The sequence below is a fragment of the Dasypus novemcinctus genome, chromosome 21 (genome assembly GCF_030445035.2).
Source record: "Dasypus novemcinctus isolate mDasNov1 chromosome 21, mDasNov1.1.hap2, whole genome shotgun sequence".
NCBI lineage: Eukaryota > Metazoa > Chordata > Mammalia > Cingulata > Dasypodidae > Dasypus > Dasypus novemcinctus.
The window spans coordinates 59,744,966-59,764,123 of NC_080693.1; the positions used below are offsets into that span (position 1 = coordinate 59,744,966).

The 19,158-nt window shown below is 53.3% G+C and overlaps 1 protein-coding gene and 1 long non-coding RNA gene across 6 annotated transcripts; one reads left to right on the forward strand and one right to left on the reverse strand.

Annotated features, from left to right (window-relative positions):
- Nucleotides 1-377: 377 nt before the first annotated feature.
- CCR7 (C-C motif chemokine receptor 7) lies at nt 378-14,229 on the reverse strand. 2 transcript variants are annotated; one of them, XM_004450104.4, is made up of 3 exons: nt 14,163-14,229; nt 7,742-7,791; nt 378-4,823 (listed from the first exon to the last, which is right to left on the reverse strand). In XM_004450104.4, the coding sequence occupies exons 1-3, from the start codon at nt 14,170-14,172 to the stop codon at nt 3,747-3,749; spliced, it is 1,137 nt and encodes a 378-aa protein (XP_004450161.1). In that variant the 5' UTR covers nt 14,173-14,229; the 3' UTR covers nt 378-3,746. The 2 variants fall into 2 exon arrangements, with proteins under 2 accessions (XP_004450161.1, XP_023441864.1); XM_023586096.3 differs by lacking the exon at nt 14,163-14,229 and having other exon boundaries at nt 7,742-7,927.
- LOC111761936 (uncharacterized) lies at nt 4,483-18,149 on the forward strand. Of its 4 annotated transcripts, none has more exons than XR_011646877.1 (5): nt 4,483-4,595; nt 5,355-6,368; nt 7,798-12,489; nt 12,658-13,062; nt 17,936-18,149. It is a non-coding gene; the product is annotated as an uncharacterized lncRNA (long non-coding RNA). The 4 variants fall into 4 exon arrangements; XR_011646876.1 differs by having other exon boundaries at nt 5,355-6,087; nt 6,194-6,368; nt 7,798-13,062; XR_011646875.1 differs by having other exon boundaries at nt 5,355-5,496; nt 6,194-6,368; nt 7,798-13,062.
- The last annotated feature ends 1,009 nt before the right edge of the window (nt 18,150-19,158 follow it).

The following is a 19,158-nucleotide window of genomic DNA, read 5'->3' on the forward strand; positions in this document are numbered from 1 at the left end:
ACATGCATTCCAGCTCCATTTTTTTCAAGCTGTATGGGGCTGGAGATGATACTAAGGAATTGAATTTGGTTACCTTGCAGTTAGCAGTTTTTGGGGTACTATTTATTGAACATGTCTTCAATGGTTACTAACAACACATACATATGGATTTCTAAGCATTTTATTTTTTATTTTTTTTAAAGATTTATTTATTTTTATTTATTTCTCTCCCCTTCCCACCCCCCACCCCAGATGTCTGTTCTCTGCGTCTATTTGCTGTGTGTTCTTCTTTGACCGCTTCTGTTGTCAGCGGCACGGGAATCTGTGTTTCTTTTTGTTGCGTCATCTTGTTGTGTCAGCTCTCCATGTGTGCGGCACCATTCCTGGGCAGACTGTACTTTCTTTCGCGCTGGGCGGCTCTCCTTACGGGGTGCACTTCTTGCGCGTGGGGCTCCCCTACGCGGGGACACCCCTGCATGGCAGGGCACTCCTTGCGTGCATCAGCACTGCACGTGGGCCAGCTCCACACGGGTCAAGGACGCCCTAACCACTGGGCCAAGTCCTCTTCCCTCTAAGCATTTTACATATCTGAATTCATTTAACCCTCATAACAAGCCTAGGAGGTAGGTACTCATTATATAGATTAGGAAACTGAGGCACAGAGAGGTTGAATAATTAGTCCAAACAAGGGACCTGGGATTCAGATCAGACATTCTGGCTGCAGAGCCCGTGTTCTTTGCCACTGCCCTCAACAGCTACATTCCAGGCACTGTGCTAAGTATTTCTCCAAACCCTCTTGGTTTTACAGTTGAGAAATCTGAGACTTAGAGCAGTTGAGCAACAGCTGAAGGTCACACAGCTGGGAAGCAGTGGAGATGAGATTTGCAGTCGGCCAGGCTCCAGGCCTCTGCTCTCTCCTCCACCCCCTCCTGCAACCCTGCCAGACCGCTGGACTCCCAAACAAGTTAATCCAATAGCCCTGCTTTGCAAAGTCTCTGTCGGCAAGTCAGTTCCTCCCTCTGGGCCTCAGTTTCTCCATCTATGGAATGATGGGGGTTGGACTGGCTGATCTTTGAGGTCTCTCACAGCTCTCTGAGTCTGAGTCAAGAGGTGTGGCACTTATAGCTGATAGGGCAGATCTGTGGCCTGGGAATGCCTTGGGTTTGGCCCCGACTTGCAGCCAGGGAGCATGGGGGTGGAGAAAGTTCTGGCAATGAGATGGAAGGGAAAATTGCAAGAGATTGAGGGCTGTGAAACTGGGGAGGATGGGGCAGTTGTAGGTGGATGAGAAAGGAGGAGAGAAGCCTGGTGGGCCTCCTCAGTGGGCCCCTGTGCCCAGGCCAGCCCTCTGCCCCCAAGCCCAGGGTGGGTGCGTGAGAGTGTTGGCAGGGGGCGGGGGGCAGGCCAGCCCTGGGGCCTTCACGGCCGAGGCCAGAACTTGAGGAACTGATGTTGCTGGAGGTTTTGCTGTCTCAGCAAATATTTGGAGAGATCCAGTTATTTTAGAAAAATGTATTTGCAGCTGGGGTGGTGTGTTTGGACGGTTGGCTGCTCTCTTTTCCATGACTGCTCCCTTACGTTCCTCCCCTTCAGGAATTGAGGATTGTTCTCCCCTCCGTGACCTCACCAGGGCCGCACACACCCGCGGTCTCCTCCGAGACTCGAGACTCGCTCGTGGGCAGGTCCCCCACTCCCCAGGGGCACGCGCCCTGGAGGTGTCCCTTCCCCGCAGGTTTGCCGCACACAACTGTAGCTGCGCCCATAAGTACTCAACGCCCTTGCTGTGAGTCCCGCAGAGGGAAACCCCTCCCCAGTCCAGGCCCTTGCCCAGGTGGGAAGTGTGAGGTGGTGCCAGCACAGGCTTCGTGCCCAGGCCGGCTCCATTTTCAACTCGGCTCTCTTGGGAAAAATAGATGGCATTGCATTTTTGGGTGAGGGTCTCAGGCCTTCCCTCCCCAGCCCCATGGCCTGGAGCTATGGCAGGACTTGAGAAGTCAGGGCTTTGGACATGCATCAAGGCACCTAGGGACAGGGACTCCTGGCCTCCTGCCCCACCACGGGTGTCCGCGCCATGGAGGGCCGTTACTGCTATGTTGGCCAGTAGGGGGGTCAGGGGTGGTCCTGGCTCTCGCGCATCCAGCAAAGGGCGCAAGCCTTAATGCGGGACGCTTGGCTTGTCCATTTCTTTTCCCTCTCCAACCCAAAGAAGGCGATGGGCCCGGCTGTCTCTAAGACTAATGAAACCCCATCTTCCCACCTGAGACTGGAAGGCGCGTGCGCGTGCGCGTAGCGGAGTGTCTCTCCATGCCCAGCCCCCAGCTTTGCATTACCTAGGACCGCCCCCTGCCCCCAGCCACAGGACTGCAACCCTGTCAGAACTCCGCAAAACCTGATCCCCACCTAAACCCAGGATGCTGTGGCCTCAGAGGCCAGGGAGAGGCGTCTCTCCAAAGCCCAGGCCCGGGAGGCCGAGGGGACCGACAAAGCATCAGTGGCTCTAGTTCCAGGTTGAGCTGAGGCAGGTGAGCAGCCCGGGGGCAGGTGTTGTCAAGGGGCAGGAAGGTTCCCAGCCAGAGGTTACTGGGACAGCTGGGGGCTTTCCAAGCCTTGGCTCAGACTGGTGTCTCTGGGTCACTGCTGGCCACACAGGCCTGGGCCTGTCCCATGGGCTCAGGGAGGGTATTTGCAAGTCGGACGTCCTCTCCTCCCCGCCTCCACCTGCGTCTGCCCCTTGGGCCTGGTCTTTGGGATTGCCTCAGAGTCTTGCTCCAGAGACCTGGTGACTCTGAGCATCTCTGAGAAAGGAAGCCAGGGGAGGGAGGAGAGGAGGGAGATAGGGGTGGCCAGGTGGGGCACAGGGGATTGCAAAATGAGAACACACTCATGTGCCAATTACAAAAGATTCTTTCCATTCTTTTAAAGCTATTGTTTCCTCAAGGGAAAACTTTTATTCAATTCTTCTTAATGAATTGAAAGCAGAACACGATGGGAGCTTTTCTGTCCCCACAACAAAGGGAAAAACACCAACGAAACTCATTGGCCTTTGGCTGCCAGCACCGTAATCCACCCCCTCCCCTGACCTTTCTCCCTGCCCTCTCTTCCCAGCCAGCAGCGCTGAGACCTGAGAAGCCCTGGCTGGGGAACATGGCTTGGGCCAGGCTGAGGCAGCTGGCCTGGGCTGGGGCTGTGGTTTCTTGTTGGCTCTGATGACAGTAGAAAAGGAGAGATGGAGCGAGGACCAGGCAAAGTTAGTTTGACCCACTACGGTCCCCTTTCCTCACCAAGCCAAGAAGTCTCTCTACCACCTCTGGTTTGGGGACAAAGCCTTGTCTTCTGGAAGACTTTGCCTCAGCGTTTGGACTCTCTCAGAGGGCGCCTCTCTAGGTCAGAAGACAGTATATGCAGAGAACTCCCCGGCGCACCTCTGCTACCCGAGCTCTCACCAACCCCTTCGCCTCCACTCGGGGAGGTGTGACTTGTTTCCTGACTTTCACTTTTTTCTTTGGGAGACTACAGCCTCGGATTTGGGGAGTTGCTGGTCCTGGTGCTAGCTCATCAGCCAGGTCTCTTCTCGACCTTGGTTGAGGTAGCCAGGGCTGGGGTTAGGCTGTCTTCTGAGGTATGGGCTTTCACTCTGAAATAAACCGTAACAGCAAGAACTGCCTTTCCCTTAGCAGCTTTTGGGTCCCGCGTCATCACACCTGCTCCCCGTCCCTCCGCCTCGGAGACCCTGAGAGAGGTCCCTTTCGTGCTGGTAGAGGAGCCTCCTACGGGGAGAAGGTGGTGGTGGTCTCGGCCTCCACACTCATGGAGGAGCGCCGGGCGTGCCGGCAGGAGGACCACTGCCGAAGCTGCTCCTGGCTGAGGCACCCCAAGTCCTTGAAGAGCTTGAAGAGGTCGTTGCGGAACTTGACGCCTATGAAGGCGTACAGGAACGGGTTGACGCAGCAGCGCACGCAGGCCAGGCTGTAGGTGACATCGTAGGCGATGTTGAGCTGCTTGCTGAGCTCACAGCTGCTGTTGGTGATGTTGAAGTTGGCCACGGTCTGGGCCAGGACCACCCCATTGTAGGGCAGCTGGAAGACGACGAAGACCACGACCACGGCGATGATGACCTTGATGGCCTTGTTCCGCTCAAAGTTGCGGGCCTGGAGCAGGGTGCGGATGATGACGAGGTAGCAGAAGCTCATGGCCACGAGCGGGATCAGGAAACCCACCACCATCTGGGCCACCTGGATGGTGATCAGCGCCTCCACGTGCTCGGTGATGAGAGAGCACCGCGACACCTGCTCGCTGCTGCTCTTCTGGATGCCGCTGTACAGCAGCTCTGGGATGGAGAGCACCACGGCCAGCATCCAGATGCCCAGGCAGGAGAGCTTGCTGACGAGGAGGACACGGGCACGGTGGCGGTGGGCTGAGACGGCCTGCACGATGGCGACGTAGCGGTCGATGCTGATGCACAGCAGTAGGAGCATGCCGCTGAAGAAGCTTATCTTGTACACGCCAAAGATGAACTTGCAAAAGTGGACCCCAAAGTCCCAGGACTTGGCCGCGCTGTATGCCCAGAAGGGAAGGGTCAGGAGGAAGAGGATGTCTGCCACGGCCAGGTTGAGCAGGTAGGTGTCTGTCATGGTCTTGAGCCTCTTGAAGTAGACATAGGTCAAGACCACCAGCGCGTTGCCCAGCAGGCCCACCAAGCAAATGACTGCATACATGATTGGCAGGAACAAGGCCTTAAAGTTCCGCACGTCCTTCTTGAAGCACACAGTCTCGAACCCCGTGTAGTCCACCGTGGTGTTTTCTCCCAAGTAATCGTCTGTTGCCTCATCTTGGCACAGACACACCTGCAGAGGAGGGAGTAAGGCAGCGAGCCGGTTTAGCTAGGGGGGTCTAAATGGGGGGGGGGGGGGAGGACCTAGAGCTGTTTCCTAAGGGTGGGCCCTGGACCAGCAGCATCAGCCTCACCTGGGAGCCTGTTAGAAATGCAAATTCTCAGACTCCACCTGAGACCCACTAAGCGTCTGGGGGTGCGGAGGGGCCCAGGAATTGAGGTCTTTCTACACTCTCCAGGTGATTTTTTCCTACAAAATCAGGGCTTGTCCAATTTTAATAGGCACAGAAAAAATTACAGGGGGAGGGAGTCTTGTCAAATGCATGTTCTGATTCAGTAGGCTGGGGTAGGGCCGAGATCCTGCATTTCTAGTAAGTAGCAAGGGTCTGATTTAGTCACCTCTGAGAGATTCACCCTTGCACTGGCTGGTGGTGGACTGGAAACAGCTTGGGCAATGTGAGCTCAAGGGCACAGGTACGAACCCGGGGACTGGCACATCGTAGGGGCTGGGTCAGTGCGAGGACCCTCATCTTTCCTTCTGCAGAGGCCTGCACCATTTCATCTCCATGGAGGCTGTTTTTACCTGCTGGAACTCCAACAGAGTGGGAATGGATGTCTTTCTCCTTGGGCCCCTTTAGAACCTGGTGGAAAGGACTTTTGAAAAAAATCCGTCTTGGGTTCTTGAGGTGAGAGAGGAGGGCAGAAGCTCTGGAGAAGAGGCCTCTGCAGCCTGGGTTTGGGGCTAGCTGCTGTGATAATGCTGGTGGGCGACTCGGAGTCGGGCGCAGGGGAGCGCACGGGAAGCGCCCTGAGCCCCAAGGCTTTGGGGTGGACGGATGGTGGGGGCTGGGGGCTGAGGGCTAAGGCCTCTGACTTCCCTGCCTGGGCAGCTGTGCCCTTGAAGGAAACACACTCTCCGCTCCCACTCTCCTCTGCGCGCCCACCCCCTGCCGCCTCTCCTCTCTTTTCATCGGGTCTCCTACGGCAGGGCCCAGCTGCTCGGAGCTTTTTTTAGCCTGTCTGCAGGGTAGGGTGAAGGTTCAGGCGGCCCGCTGTGATTTTATCAATGAGGGAGGGCACACAGCTGCCTGAGCCTCTGTGTGCAGGGAGGAAGAGGAGAGGAGGGGAAGGCAGGAGTGGGGGCGAAGATGGCTGGTGCAGGGAACTGGGGGGGCAGACCCTCCACAGGGAGCTCAGCTTTCCTCCTTGGGGAGCTGGGCTCCTCGCACTCCACCTGGACGGCTAACCACAAAAGTGAGAGCCGGAGGACTGCAGGGGTAGGAATGGGAGCTTAAGAAAGTGCGTGCTTGCCCAGGGCTGTAGAGCTAGGCTTTCCACTTCCCTGCATCCTGTCATTGTCTTTCTCTGTCTCTCACTTCCAAGCTCTGCGGTCACCACTGTCCTGCTTGGGGACAGGGAGAGGACGAAATGGTATCTGGGAGCCTTTTCTTTGGACACTGCTACTTTGAGAAGACAAGTCAGTGGCACCCCCTTTCTCAGTGTCTGGGCATGGTGGCAGCCTGGAAGAAGCTGGTGACCCTCACCTGTCCCACTCACGGTAAGGCCTTAGGTCTGGGGTCCTTGGACACGGGGTGCTGGGTCTTCCTGGGGGCAGTGTACCCAGTCTCTGTGAAGTGTGCACCCCATCACCCAGGCGTGCTTTCTCTCTTCCTCCTCCTCCCCCTTTTCCTCCACTCCCCCTCCTCCTCCCTCTTCTCCACTCACTTTCCAACCCCTCCCCCCCCCCACCGGCCAGCAGCCCTGTTGCCTCTGCAGCCCACAGCCCCACCACATCCTGCCTGATCTGAGCCACCACCCCTCCCGGGGGAAAGAGAAGAACAAGCCGCAGCTGTCCCTCATCCCCTTCCCAACCTTCCAGCCTCTACCTTCAGCAGTACAGCCCCTCTGGAGTCTTAGGGCCCCGGGAGGGAAGGAGGGAGGGTGTGGTGATGGGGGAAGGGGGCCAGGCTGTGGGCTGCAGCCCAAGCTCCGGGGGGCCTCTGGGCTGGGGTTTCAGGAACGGTGCCCAGCTCAGGGCCTGCTTCTGGCCAGAGCTCCTGGCAAGCTGCCCCTCTGGCCGCCAGGCCTGGGGAAGAGCCAGGTGCTGAAGCACTGACTTCCATCCAGGCTGCTTCAGCTGTCCCCTCCCCCTCCAAGACAGCTATCACCCCCCATCAAATGGGCCAAGAGGACCCCACAAGTTACAGTTTCTTCTAACTCTGCCACTTGGTGGGGGGCAGATTTTCTGTCTCCACTTCCGCGATCAAGAAGCAGAGCCTTGTAAGCTGGAAGCTTTTGTGGCCTACATTCCTGAAGAATTTGGGCCCCCCATGAAGTATGTGCACCCTCCAGGGTTCCTGGGTCCCCATCCTTCTCTCTCCCTCAGTGGGGCTCAGCTGCGTCTCTGCAGCTGGAACTGGGTCTGCAAAGGGTAGGTGGACAAGCTTGGGGTGATAGGCTAGAAACCAGGCCACCAGATCAAGAGTTCTTTTCTTTGCTCCCATGAGATGTTTTACACAGGAGTGTGTACATATGTGCAAAGGCCCTCACAGCCTTTGCTTTTTTTTTTTTTTTTTTTTTTTTTGCAGCTCCTCTCCTTCTGAGAACTCAGGCAGAACCCACTTTTCTGATTTCTGGGTGGGAAATACTGGAGATGAGGTGGGGAAGATGGTGGTAATTGATTTTCTTCCCTGTTTTAATTTAAACGGAGTAAAGGGAGTGCAGAGAACATCTGTGGCTCTCCGGGGTCACTCAGCAGATGGAGGGGGCAGCCATCAGCTTAATGACTGGCGGGTGGGTTTGTGTCGGGCTCTTCTATTTCCCTCTAGCAAATGCCCACCCCTGCACCAGAATCCCTGGCTTGGGAGGGGGTGGGTTTGGGGTGGGGGTTGTGGAGGAGGGAACAGAGCTTCCCTTGGCGGGAAACCTCACCTGGAAAACGACAAGGAGAGCCGCCACCAGCACGCTTTTCTTTGGTTTCCCTGCAGGAGACAAGGCAAGAAAGTTATTGCTTGGCAGAAACAACCCTTTGTTATTAAAGAAAGGGGCAGAGAGGGGGAAGACGCTGTTGGGAATTTTCGTCACAAGCTCCAGGCACTGTTTGCCGAAACAGAACATCAGAACCAGATTGTGCCTTTGAACACCTGGCCGGCTGCCCGGCGGCTCGCCCTCACCTCCTTCCCTTCGTCCTCCACTCCGCGGGTCCCGGAGAGGAGAGGATCAGGAGGCAGGGGCCCCGCCCCCTCCCGGCCCTTCCAGGCCTCTTCTGGAGCTGGAAATTCCTCCCTTCAAGGCTGAGCTTGCAACGACCACCCTGTGCGCCGGGTCTCAGTGTCCCCTCCCTCCCGCTCCGTGTTACGGTGGAAGGGCAGCCTTGAGATGGCGGGCGGAAGGGCAGCCTTGAGATGGCGGGCGTGAGCGTGTCCTTGGAGCCGGAGCCGTCGGCCTGGGGAGCATTTTCCCTGGGTTCAGTGGAGTGGGCAGCCTGGCCGAAGCCCTCAGTGTCTCCTGAGGGAGGCTGGCTGAGGAAAAAGGGTGATTCCATGGGGCTGGGTGGAGGAGCACGTTTCCATACAGGCCTCCCAACCGAGGGGAGAGGGCTTTGGGACCCGCCCGCTCCTGGCACACGTTCATTCAGCCGACATTCACTGAGGCCTGCCCGTTTAGTTCCCCTGTCCCAGCTCTCAGCCTGCTGTGGGGGCCGGGACCCCAGCCTTTTCCTAGGTGCCCAGCAGTGTGTGCTGATGAAGGAACAGAAGGATGCATGGAAGCTTCCGAGAGAGCATCATCAAGATGGCCTGGGCCTGCTATACGGCAGAGACTGTTCCTGGGGTCACCCCACAGTTTTCTTTTCTCTTCATTCCCGCTGGAGGTGCATGTATATGCTCTCCCTCCTTTAACTTGTTTTCTAATCCCAGGCCTTGGGAGATGGGTGGGGAGGGGAGCGCGGTCAGCTCTGCGAAGGCACCCTGCCCGGCCCTGGGTAGGTTATGGAAATCAGGAGGGTCCCGCTGGGCCTGACACCAGACTGAACCCCCAGGTTAGCTCAGGGCCCGGATGTGCTGAGGACAGACAGCTGAGCTCAGTTCTGCTTTGCGGCTCAGCCTGGGGCCAGACCTGGAGCTTGTTTTCCCCTGAGGGCTGAGTGAGGAGGACAGCCTGTAGAAGTCTCGTCTCACCTAACAGTCTCGGAGCACCCCAAGGCCAGGAGCTGGGCCTTCTTCATCCCCGTACCCCGCTCCCCCAACCCCGTCCTCAGTTCCCAGCCAGGGCCTGGCCCACAGGAGAGGCATAACCCTGATAGCACAAACGAATGCCAAGGCAGGATGTGCAGGCCCGCACAGCTCTGGTCTCAGCGGGGACAGGGAACTGCCTGCCACCCTGCCTCCAGAATCTTTTGGAGGCCGGGGTCCTGCTTCCCAAGAGGAAGCGGCCGGTCCCAGTGATGCCGTGTCCTTGGCCACAGCGCCACCTGCTGGGAGGACCATGGCATGACACCCAGCTTGCCGTGCTCAACAGTGGCTGTGCCTCAGGTGGAGGAATTCTGGGCTGGGGATTCCTGGAAAAACCAGGAAGGGCCTGAAGCCACAGGAATGAATAGGCATTTCTCCCACCTCAAGCAAGTTTTCCGGCGCTTGGCTGCTAGATGCTCTTCCTAAAGCAAAGCTCTGGTGCCAACTCCCCACTGCCCCCTCCACCTAAATCTTGAGAGGCTCCACCCAGCCCTAAGGAGGAAGTCTATCAAGTTCTCCGTCTACTGGCCTTCCTAGCTGCCTCTTTCATTGCTGGGACAGACACCTGCTGTCCCACTGTCACCAGCTTGCGCTTGAGGAGCCGCAGTCCTGGGCTGGGAATGGAGTCTCGCGCAGCACCTCGGCTCCCTCGGCCGTGCCCCCTTCCTCCCTGAGCACCCTGAGCCCAAGCCCATGCTCCACCCTTAACCGCTCTCTCTTCAAGTCCAAAGCACCGCCCATGCTCAACTGACTCTTCTTGCTGCTAAGCGCTGGAGGTTTCTTTAAACATGTAAATATCTTTCGGTTACTCCAGAGAAAGCCCACTCTGACTGTCAGTGAGAACTGAGAAACCTCAAAGTTTTGATCCGTCCCAACGGTGAAACACGATGAAACACGAGAACAAGAACCGTGTCTCTGTTTCACTCCATCAGCCCCTGCTCTTGGGCCCCACCGCATTCCTTTTGCCCCTGGGGATGGGAGCGGGAGAACTGGTGTGCGTGTATGCGTGGGCAGGGGTCCTGTAGGACCAGAACAGGCCATTTTCAGGAAAGGACCAAACCGGGGAATTTAGGGGAAACTCTGGCATGCGGCAGAGGGGCCTGGTCAGTGGCCATGAGTCAGATCATCCCTGTCAGTTAGAAAGTCATAAAGTAACTGCTCTTGGGCAGCAGTCTGGGGAGGACTAGTGAGGTTGGGAATCTCGTGGCTTAAGGAGCGGTTGACCAGGGTGTTGGGTATTTTCTCAGTTCTTGAGTTTCTAGTAACGATCGATGGATTTGTAATGAAAGGAAAATCCCCCAGAATGCCAGCCTGAGTCCCGGGCAAGTCAAGACTTCTGCCTTCTGGGGAGGAGGGGGTTGCTGGCTCACTGCTCCCCCAATCCCTGAATTCCATTTCCCCTCATTTTCCAGGTCCTCCTGGCACTCAGGGAGTCTTGTGACTGCCCATCAGCCAGCCCCAGAGGCTCACCCCAAGTTTTTCCCCCTTGGGACTACCTCCCTGCCAGCCCACCTTACTCTTTTTGGGGGGTGGGCCAGGAAGCAGAGGAAAGAAGAAGCTGGGAAGCAGTAAGGAATCTGGAGGGAAGGTGAGAGGCCTGGAGGTGGGAGTGGGGGCCTTTTCGGACAAGAGCCAGGGAGAGGTGAGAGCTGGTCGACTCTTCCAGTCACGGTGACATCAGCTGCTTTATGCAATGACAAATGATACAATTCACGTTTACTGAGCTCTCACTGTGCACCAAACCATTTACATGTACCATCTCGTTTCGTCTCACCAAAAAGCCCTATGAAGTAGGAACTACTACTATCCGCTTTTACCAGAAAGATTAAGTCACTTTCTCAGTCGCAGTGGCTAGTAGTGGAGCCAGGCTTTGAACCCAGGCCACCTGACTCCAGAAACCACACTCTTAACCACTCCTCTGTGCTGCCTTTTAGTCTTTGTATATCTCTTCATCATAACATCCTGCGAGCCACCCATTGTGATTCTCGTTTTACAGTCCAGAAAATAAGAGACTCAGGTTAAGTCACTCGCCTGGAGTCACACAGCTGCTAAGAGATGGCTCTGACTGGGACCGCGAGGCTGGAGCGCTCCCTGCTGCCTCGCCCTGCATCTCTGATGGGCCTGCTGGGTACAGTGTCCCCTGTGGAGGATAAGGGGGCTCCTGCCTCTCCCACATGCCACCTGTCACCCAGTCCCGTTGCTTCAATCCCCTCACGTCTTCCAGAGCCCGCCCTCACTGTGAGGATGTGCTGCCCCTTTGATGTCAGGGACCTCCTTTCAAAACACAAATCTCATCCTCTAACTCATCTAATTAAAAAAGGAAAATCTTCATGGCTCTCCATTGCTTTCAGAATAAAGCCTGAACTCCTTAGCAAGACACAGAAAATCTTAAGGATTGGCTTTACCCGTCCCTCCCACTTCCCATCCTCCCATCCTCCCTGCCTCCCTGTCATGGTCCCTCAACTTGCTTATTTCTTATCTCTCCCATGTTTGCTGGAGCTGGCCATCTGGGGAGGCTGAATTCAGCCCCAGGACATTCTGCTAGGCTGCATGGAGTTTTAAAAAACATTGGATTTGGGTGTCTTTAGGTGGAGCATGTGTTCTTTCTGGTTCACTTCTTTCCCAGTCACTCCCCATGTCTTATGCCCTTCCCTCATTTTTCTTGTTGGCCTCTGTTGGCGATAGAGTTTGCCATCCCTGTCATTTACTGGTCCCCTTGCTCCTTGACTGTTTTGCCAACTCCTATGTACCCTTCAAAGCCCAGGTTAAATGCTTCCCTGTTCGCTATTCCCTTCTCGGAGCTTTGCAAGCCTGTTGCCCTTTTCCCCACCAATGCTGTAGCTCACTCTGGGGTAGAGGCTTATTGACATGTGTCTCTCTCCTGCCACTAGACTGTCCATCCCTAAGTTCCTCAACAAATGACAGTTGAATGAAAGAAAGCACCAAACAAAGAGGAGGGCGCTTCTAACCGCTAGGCCAGGTCACAACATTCCTGTCTTCCCCAGCAGAGGTCCCAGATGGCCAGAGGGGATCAGCCCGGAATTCCTTTAATCATTAACTGTTTCCCTCTGCCCCTGTTGCTGACCCGGCTCTAAGAGACATGGTTCTCACAGGTTCGTTTTTCTTTTTTTTTGCTTTTGTGAAACGACGTGACAGAGAGCTTAGATTATTTCTCAGAGATGTGGGGAGCACCTCGGGGCTGTTCATTCAAATCGTGAAAAAGGCCAGCTCAGCCCTGGTTTGGAGTTTTCATTTTGTGTAATAGAAACTTGCCCCCTCCCCTACCTCCTGCTCCTTGCTAGGCATATGAAGAAAGAAAACTAGGTCCTTGGCGTCCCACCCGCTTTACCAACGGCCCAGCAACGGCCCAGAGCCCGTTCTGAGCAAAGCGCCGCAGTGGCTTCTCCTCCTCCCGGGATGCTGGCTCAGCCGTTGGGCACTCTCGGGGTGAGTGAGGGTGCAAGAGCATCTCCTCCTGGGCCAGAGGCCACCCTCCCTCCCTGCATCCGAGCCCATGAGTCTAGCATCCCCAAACCTAGGTCTGGGGGAGGGCCCTCGGGGCGGCGGAGCCGGCTCTCCCAGGCTGGTGGGGGCCAAGGTGCCATGTCTTCCCAGAGCCGTTGCCTTCATGCTGCCTGCCTGGCATCAGCTCTGCTGGGGGAACTGCCACCACGGGAGCTGGCAGGCACTACCGGACCCGCTTGCCAAGCCTGGCCCAGCGCACACTGAGACAGCACACCGCTCCTTCCCGGGGGGCCGTGTAGGGAGCAGAGGCTCCAACGGACGACCCCTGCATCCTGGGTCCTTGGTCGGTGGGGGTCCGGGGAGCGTGGGGAGAGAGCAGGCTGGCTGGGAGGAGAGGAGTTGGAAGAGATGTCTAACAACGAAAATCTATTCAGGGCTCTTGGATGCAATTCATTCATTCGTTCGCTCCACAAACATTTTCTGCTCAAGTCCCCAGAACACCTGGGGCTGCACAGATGAAAGCGGCAGACCCTGCCTTCTAGGAGTTCACGGTCGGTGAGTGGGTGGGTGTGGCCACTTTCATCTGTTCGCCGCTGTTTGCTGGGTCGAGCCCCAGCGCAGGGCCGGTGGGGAAGGCAGGGAGGCTGTGGCGGGGTGGGGAGGGGCACGAGGACAGCGCGAGCTGCGCCAGGAACCTTCACTTTTTAAAGCCAACCTCTTGTGGCTTTGAGGCCGCCGTGGTGCTTTGCTTGCTGGTGAGAATGAGCCATCTAAGAACCCGGCCCTTCGTAGCCTCCGCCCGGGTCTGACTCCACAGCAGAGATTTGTAGGGGGGGTGGCTGGGGGAACCCTTCAGAGCCCCTGGGTGCTTCCTTTGTACTCTCTCAAGGCAGAACAAAGGGGCGCGAGATTAGACCAGAGGAAGGGCTTTGTCAGGGAGGCGTCTGCCCGGGTGGAAGGCGGTGGGTTTTCTCAGAGGCTGGGGCTGTGACTTCTTGCTGCTGAAGGACCCTTGTTGTCCCTTCTCAGGTTGCCCGCCCACCCCTCGACCTGCAGGAGGGATGGACAAGGCTGGAGGAGTGAGCGGCAGGGCGAAAATGACCGCCCTCTTGCATTTGCATCACATTCCACCATTCACAAAATGCGGTCACCTTTCCTTTCCTCCTCACAACCCCAAGAGCGCGTGGAGTCTAATCCCCATTTAGTGGGAGAGAAAAGTGGGAATCGGAGAGAGAATGGAGGGTGCTGAGCCCTCCGAGGAGACTGTCCCCTTTGTATATCTGGCCCGCAGAGGTCCCAGAGGACCTTGCCCGTCACCCCGAGCTGAGATGAGAGCAGGTGCTGTCCAGATCAGACTCTACCAGCCCCAGCCCTGCTGCGTCTGCAGACCTTACTTATCTAGAAAGACTCCTCCTCAGCCCCTCGAACTTCCTGGCACCAACGGCTGCCCCCGCCCCTGGTCTGGAAGGGCAGGTGCATGCTGTCCTGCCTGGGGAGAGCAAGGTGGCATTATCTGAGAACTGCCACCAATTCCCGCCACACCAGAGCCTGATTTCCCCTGGAGGCCCCCCATGCCTTCCACCTGCCACCTCCCCATCAAGGTGTATCAAGGTGACCCCAGTATTGTTTCTTCTCATGTCAAGACGATCACTCACCCAAGTCCATGATGCTTTCTGGGCGGCTGAAACCACACAGGAAAGCTGTGTTGGGGCCCCACGTTCGTCTGTGGAGGAAGTGGTATGCGCCCCTTTTAAGTTTTGAGCGGAGCCTCCCTCTTCCCCGCCCTGTCCCTCCCACCCCTGCTCCGCCCACTAAACCCCCCTGCTTCAGCAGGGTCCTCCAGCACCGCCGTGGGACCGGGACCGTGGGGTGTGAGAAGGATGAGAGAGAATGACAGCCTTGCTTGTGACCAGGGCCCTGAGTCATCGGGCCACTGGTGTTCAGAAAGTCCCCAGTGCAGCCTAGTGGAGCCTCGACAGCGCCCGGCCTGAGGCAAGGGGAAGGAGGCTGTTTCTTGATTCCACGCACGCTTGTAGCCTGAAGGCCATGCCAATGCCGTTACGGGCCGGGGAGTCAGACTGGCACAAGTGTCCTGGTCCTTTCCTTGCCTTGTTCAGTGTCACAGGGACTTCATTTCCCAAACTTCTTTGCCTTCTGGCTTCTGGATAGATATGGCTAATGGGAGGACTGACATATGATGGACGGGAGGAGGGAAAAGATGCCACGTGTTTCCTTCTTCTCTCCTTTCCTTCCTCTCTCCCTCCTTTCTCTCTCCCTTCCCTCCCCTTCCCTTCCCTTCTCTATATAAGATCCTGTGGTCTGTGATTAGGGATAGTTATACTTCCCTATTCCTTTTGTTTCTTTTTCTTGCTTAATTGCCCTGGCTAGAGCCCACCTCCAGTCAATGTTGAATAAGTGTCAAGAGCCACTTTTTTTGTTCCCCATCTTAGAGGGAAAGCAGTCAGTTTTTCACCATTAAATATGATGTTAGCCATGGGCCACGGGTTTATTGTGTTGTATAATAGATGGTTGGGGCGGCGGACTTGGCCTAGTCATTAGGGCGTCTTCTACCACATGGGAGGTCCCCAGTTCAAACCCCGGGCCTCCTTGACCCCTGTGGAGCTGACCCATTCGCAGTGCTGATGCGTGCAAGGAGTGCCCTGCCACGCAGGGGTGTCCCCCGCATAGGGGAGCCCCACGCGCAAGGAGTGCGCCCCGCAAGGAGTGCGCCCCATAAGGAGAGCCACCCAGTGTGAAAGAAAGTGCAGTCTGCCCAGGAATGGCGCTGCCCACACGGAGAGCTGACACAACATCACCCCTCCAACATCTTACTTTGTTGGGGAACATTTGTTACAGATTATGAAAGAACATGATCAGACTGTTCCACTAACGATGGTCCATACTTGGTATATGTCTTCCATACACCCCCTATTATTAACACGTGTATTAGTGTTGTACATTTGTTATAGTTCATGAGAGAAACACTCTCATATTTGTACTGTTAACCACAGTCCATCTTCCAGCATTGTTCACTGTGTTATACAGTCCCATGCCTTGTACATTCTATCCAAAGTGTATACTTTGTGGTTCTCACTTTCATCACAGAGTTGTGCAGTCCTCACCCCAGTAAAACTTTGAATGTTTTCCTTAGTCCAAAAGAAAAAAATCCCTCTTAGTGTTGATATAGCACTTTCTTTGAAATTGATGCAAGTATATTAGAATATTGCTGTTAGCTATAGTCCATAAGTTAAATTAATTATATTTCCCCCATGCTTTTCCACATTCTTACCACCCTGTAATAGTGAGGTACATCTGTTCTAGTTCATAGAAGAACATTCTTGTATTTGTACTATTAACCACAATCCTTATCTACCTCTGGGTTCACTGTGTTATTCAGTCCCTGATTATTCTCTAGCTTTCTTTCAATTGACATTCACATCCCTAGACCACCCCTTTCAGCCACAATCCCATTTATAAACCAGCCGTGTTAGTTATACTCAGTGTGTTACCATCAACTCTATGTATTTCCACACATTTACAGCAAGCTAATTGAAAACTCTACATACGTTAAGCATCAGAACCCTTTCTTAGTCCTCATCCTATCTCCTACTAATCTATAGTCTAGGTTGTAACTCCATGTGCTTATTCTTTGTATTTAGTTCATATTAGTGAGACCATGCAATATTTGTCCTTTTGTGTCTGGCTTATTTCACTTAGCATAATGTCTTCAAGGTTCATCCATGTTATCATATTTGTCCCAATTTCATTTCTTCTTACAGCAGCATAGTATTCCATCATATGTATTAATATATACCACATTTTGTTTATCCATTCATTGGTTGATGTTTACTTGGGTTGTTTCCATCTTTTGGCAATTGGGAATAATGCCTCTGTGAACAATGGTTTGCAAATGTCTGTTTGCGTCACTGTTTTCAGTTCTTCTGGATATATTCCTAGTAGAGGGATTGCTGGATCATATGGTAGTTCTATATTTAACTTCCTGAGGACCTGCCAAACTGTTTTCCACAGAGGCTGCATCATTCTACAGTCCCACCAGCATTGAAGGAGTGTTCCTATTTCTCTACATCCTCTCCAGCCCTTGTTTTCTGTTGTTTTAAATAATGGCCATTCTATGAGGTATGAGATGATATCTCATAGAAGTTTTGATTTGTATTTCCCTAAAATCTAGTGATATTGAACATTTTTTTCATGTGCTTTTTTACCATTTTTATTTTCTTTTGGGAGAAAAGTCTATTTACGTTTTTTACCCATTTTTAAAAAAAGATTTATTTTTTATTTATTTCTCTCCCCTTCCTCCCCACCCCCAGTTATCTGCTCTCTGTGTCCATTTGCTGTATGTTCTGTGTCCGCTTGCATCGTTGTCAGCAGTACAGGGAATCTGTCTCTTTTTGTTCCGTTATCTTTCTGTGTCAGCTCTCCATGTGTGAGGCACCACTCCTGGGCAGGCTGCACTTTTTTCATGCGGGGCGGCTCTCCTTACAGGGCACACTCCTTGCACATGGGGCTCTCCTACAAATGGGACACCCTGAGTGGCATGGCACTCCTTGTGCGCATCAGCACTGCTCATAGGCCAGCTCACAACATGGGTCAGGAGGCCTTGGGTTTGAACCCTGGACCTTCCATTGGGTAGGTAGATGCTCTATCAGTTGAGCCAAATCCACTTTCCTTTTTGCCCATTTTTAAATTGGATTGCTTGCTCATTTATTGTTGAGTTGTATGATCTCTTTATATAATATGGAAATTAAACCCTTATTGGATATGTAATTTCCAAATATTTTCTCCCATTGAGTGGGTTGCCTTTTCAACTTCTTGACAAAGTCCTTTGAAGCACAAAAGTGTTTAAGTTTGAGGAGGTCCCATTTATCCATTTTTTCTTTCATTGCTTGTGCTTTCAGTGTAAGGTATAAGAAACCACCACGTACCACCAGGTCTTGAAGATGTTTCCCTACATTTTCTTCTGGGAGTTTTATGGTACTCAATTTTATATTTAGGTCTTTGATCCATGGTATTAATTTTTTAAAACATTTTTGGTAGAATTTAGTGGTGAAGTCATCTGGTCCTTATCTTTACTTTGTAGGAAGCTTTTGATTACTAATTCAATCTCTTTATTTGTTCTAGTCCATTCAGATTTTTTTATTTTTTCTTGGATTAGTTTTAGTAGTTTGTATCTATCTAGGAATTTGTCCATTACATCAAAATTATCTAATTTGTTGTCATAAAATTGCTCATAGTATTCTCTTTTAATTCTTTTTATTTCTGTAGGTCAGTCATGATACCACTTCTTTCTGTTCTTGAGTTTAGCAATTTGAGTCTTCTCTTTTTTTTTTCTTGTTAAGTCTAGCTAAAGGTTTGTCAGTTTTGTTGATCTATTCAAAGAACCAACTGTTGATTTTGTTGATTGTTTTAGTTTCTTGGCTGCCAAAGCAAATACCATGCAACAAGTTGGCTTAAACAATGGGAATTTATTAGCGTACAGTTTTGAGGCAAGGAGTGCACCCGTAAGGAGAGCTGCCCAGCGCGAAAGACAGTGCAGCCTGCCCAGGAATGGCGCCGCCCACACGTCCCGTGCCGCTGACGACAACAGAAGCGGACAAAGAAACAAGACGCAGCAAACAGACAAACGGGGGGGGGGGGGGGGGATTAAATAAAATAAATAAAATTAAAAAAAATTTTGGCATCCTGAGACTCTAAAGTCCAAAACCTTCACAGAGCACTCAGCACATTTTAAAACCACTTCCGTTATTCTAAATTCCTCAATTAGAGGCCTGAGAAGCCCTTATAGAATTTTCCCCCCAACCCCAAGACTTTGATTGCTTTCATCATTGGCATTTGGAGTTCAGTTGCTTTTAGGCATATCAGCAATCTTTTGAGCCAGATGGAAGGGACTCGTAGAGATTATACCTGGGCGGATGTGTTGGTAAGGAAGGGCAAGACAGTTTCAGTCTAGAACTGTTCCAGAAGCTTCCTCCTGGAGCCCTTTTCCAAGTGCCAGATGCTTCTAAGAAAAAAATGAGCTTAAAGTCAGACCTGTTTGTCTTCCCTCTGTTATAACTCTTTTTTTGACTTTGGGCAAATCAATTTTTCTGGTTCTTAGAGGTCCATGTGAAAAGTAATGGGATTGGACCTCAAAAACTCCAGTCTCCCTTCTCAGGCTGACATTGCTATTCTCAAGGATTTTCTTAGTCCTCCAGCTGGTGTAGTCCCTTATAGAAGGTCTCAGATCAAGAGAGTTCATGAATGGGACAGAACTGGGTGAAGAGCTTGTGGCAGATTGTTGGGGGGCAAAAGGAGGTGTTCCTGGCTCAGATCTCCATGGCATCCTCTACAGACACCATTCCTCCTCTCTCTGCCCTTCTTAGCCCCTCCAACTCTGGCTGTGTAGAAATTGGACACTCTGGCCAGGGAGCCTTTAGTTTCAGTTTCTTAGCTGGTCTCTGGGTGATACTGAAATACTGGGGATTCCCTAGTATTTCGCAGCACAGATTGTGAGCTCCCCCACAGCCAGTAAACATGTAGTTAGTGATTATTCACTGAGAATCCACTTTCTTTAAGAGGGACTGTGTAGGAAGAACTTGGATCCCTTTCCAAATCTTACCTGTCCTTTGAGGATCAAGCAGACCCCATCTTCAC

What these genes read in the sequence shown, in the direction of transcription:
- CCR7 (XM_023586096.3), bottom strand. Translation starts at nt 7,927, where the DNA reads ATGTTCTGTTTCGGCAAACAGTGCCTGGAGCTTGTGACGAAAATTCCC. An exon ending in CTCTCCTTGTCGTTTTCCAG is followed by an intron (nt 4,824 to 7,741) that starts GTGAGGTTTCCC and finishes CCTCCTCTGCAG; the next exon opens with GTGTGTCTGTGCCAAGATGA.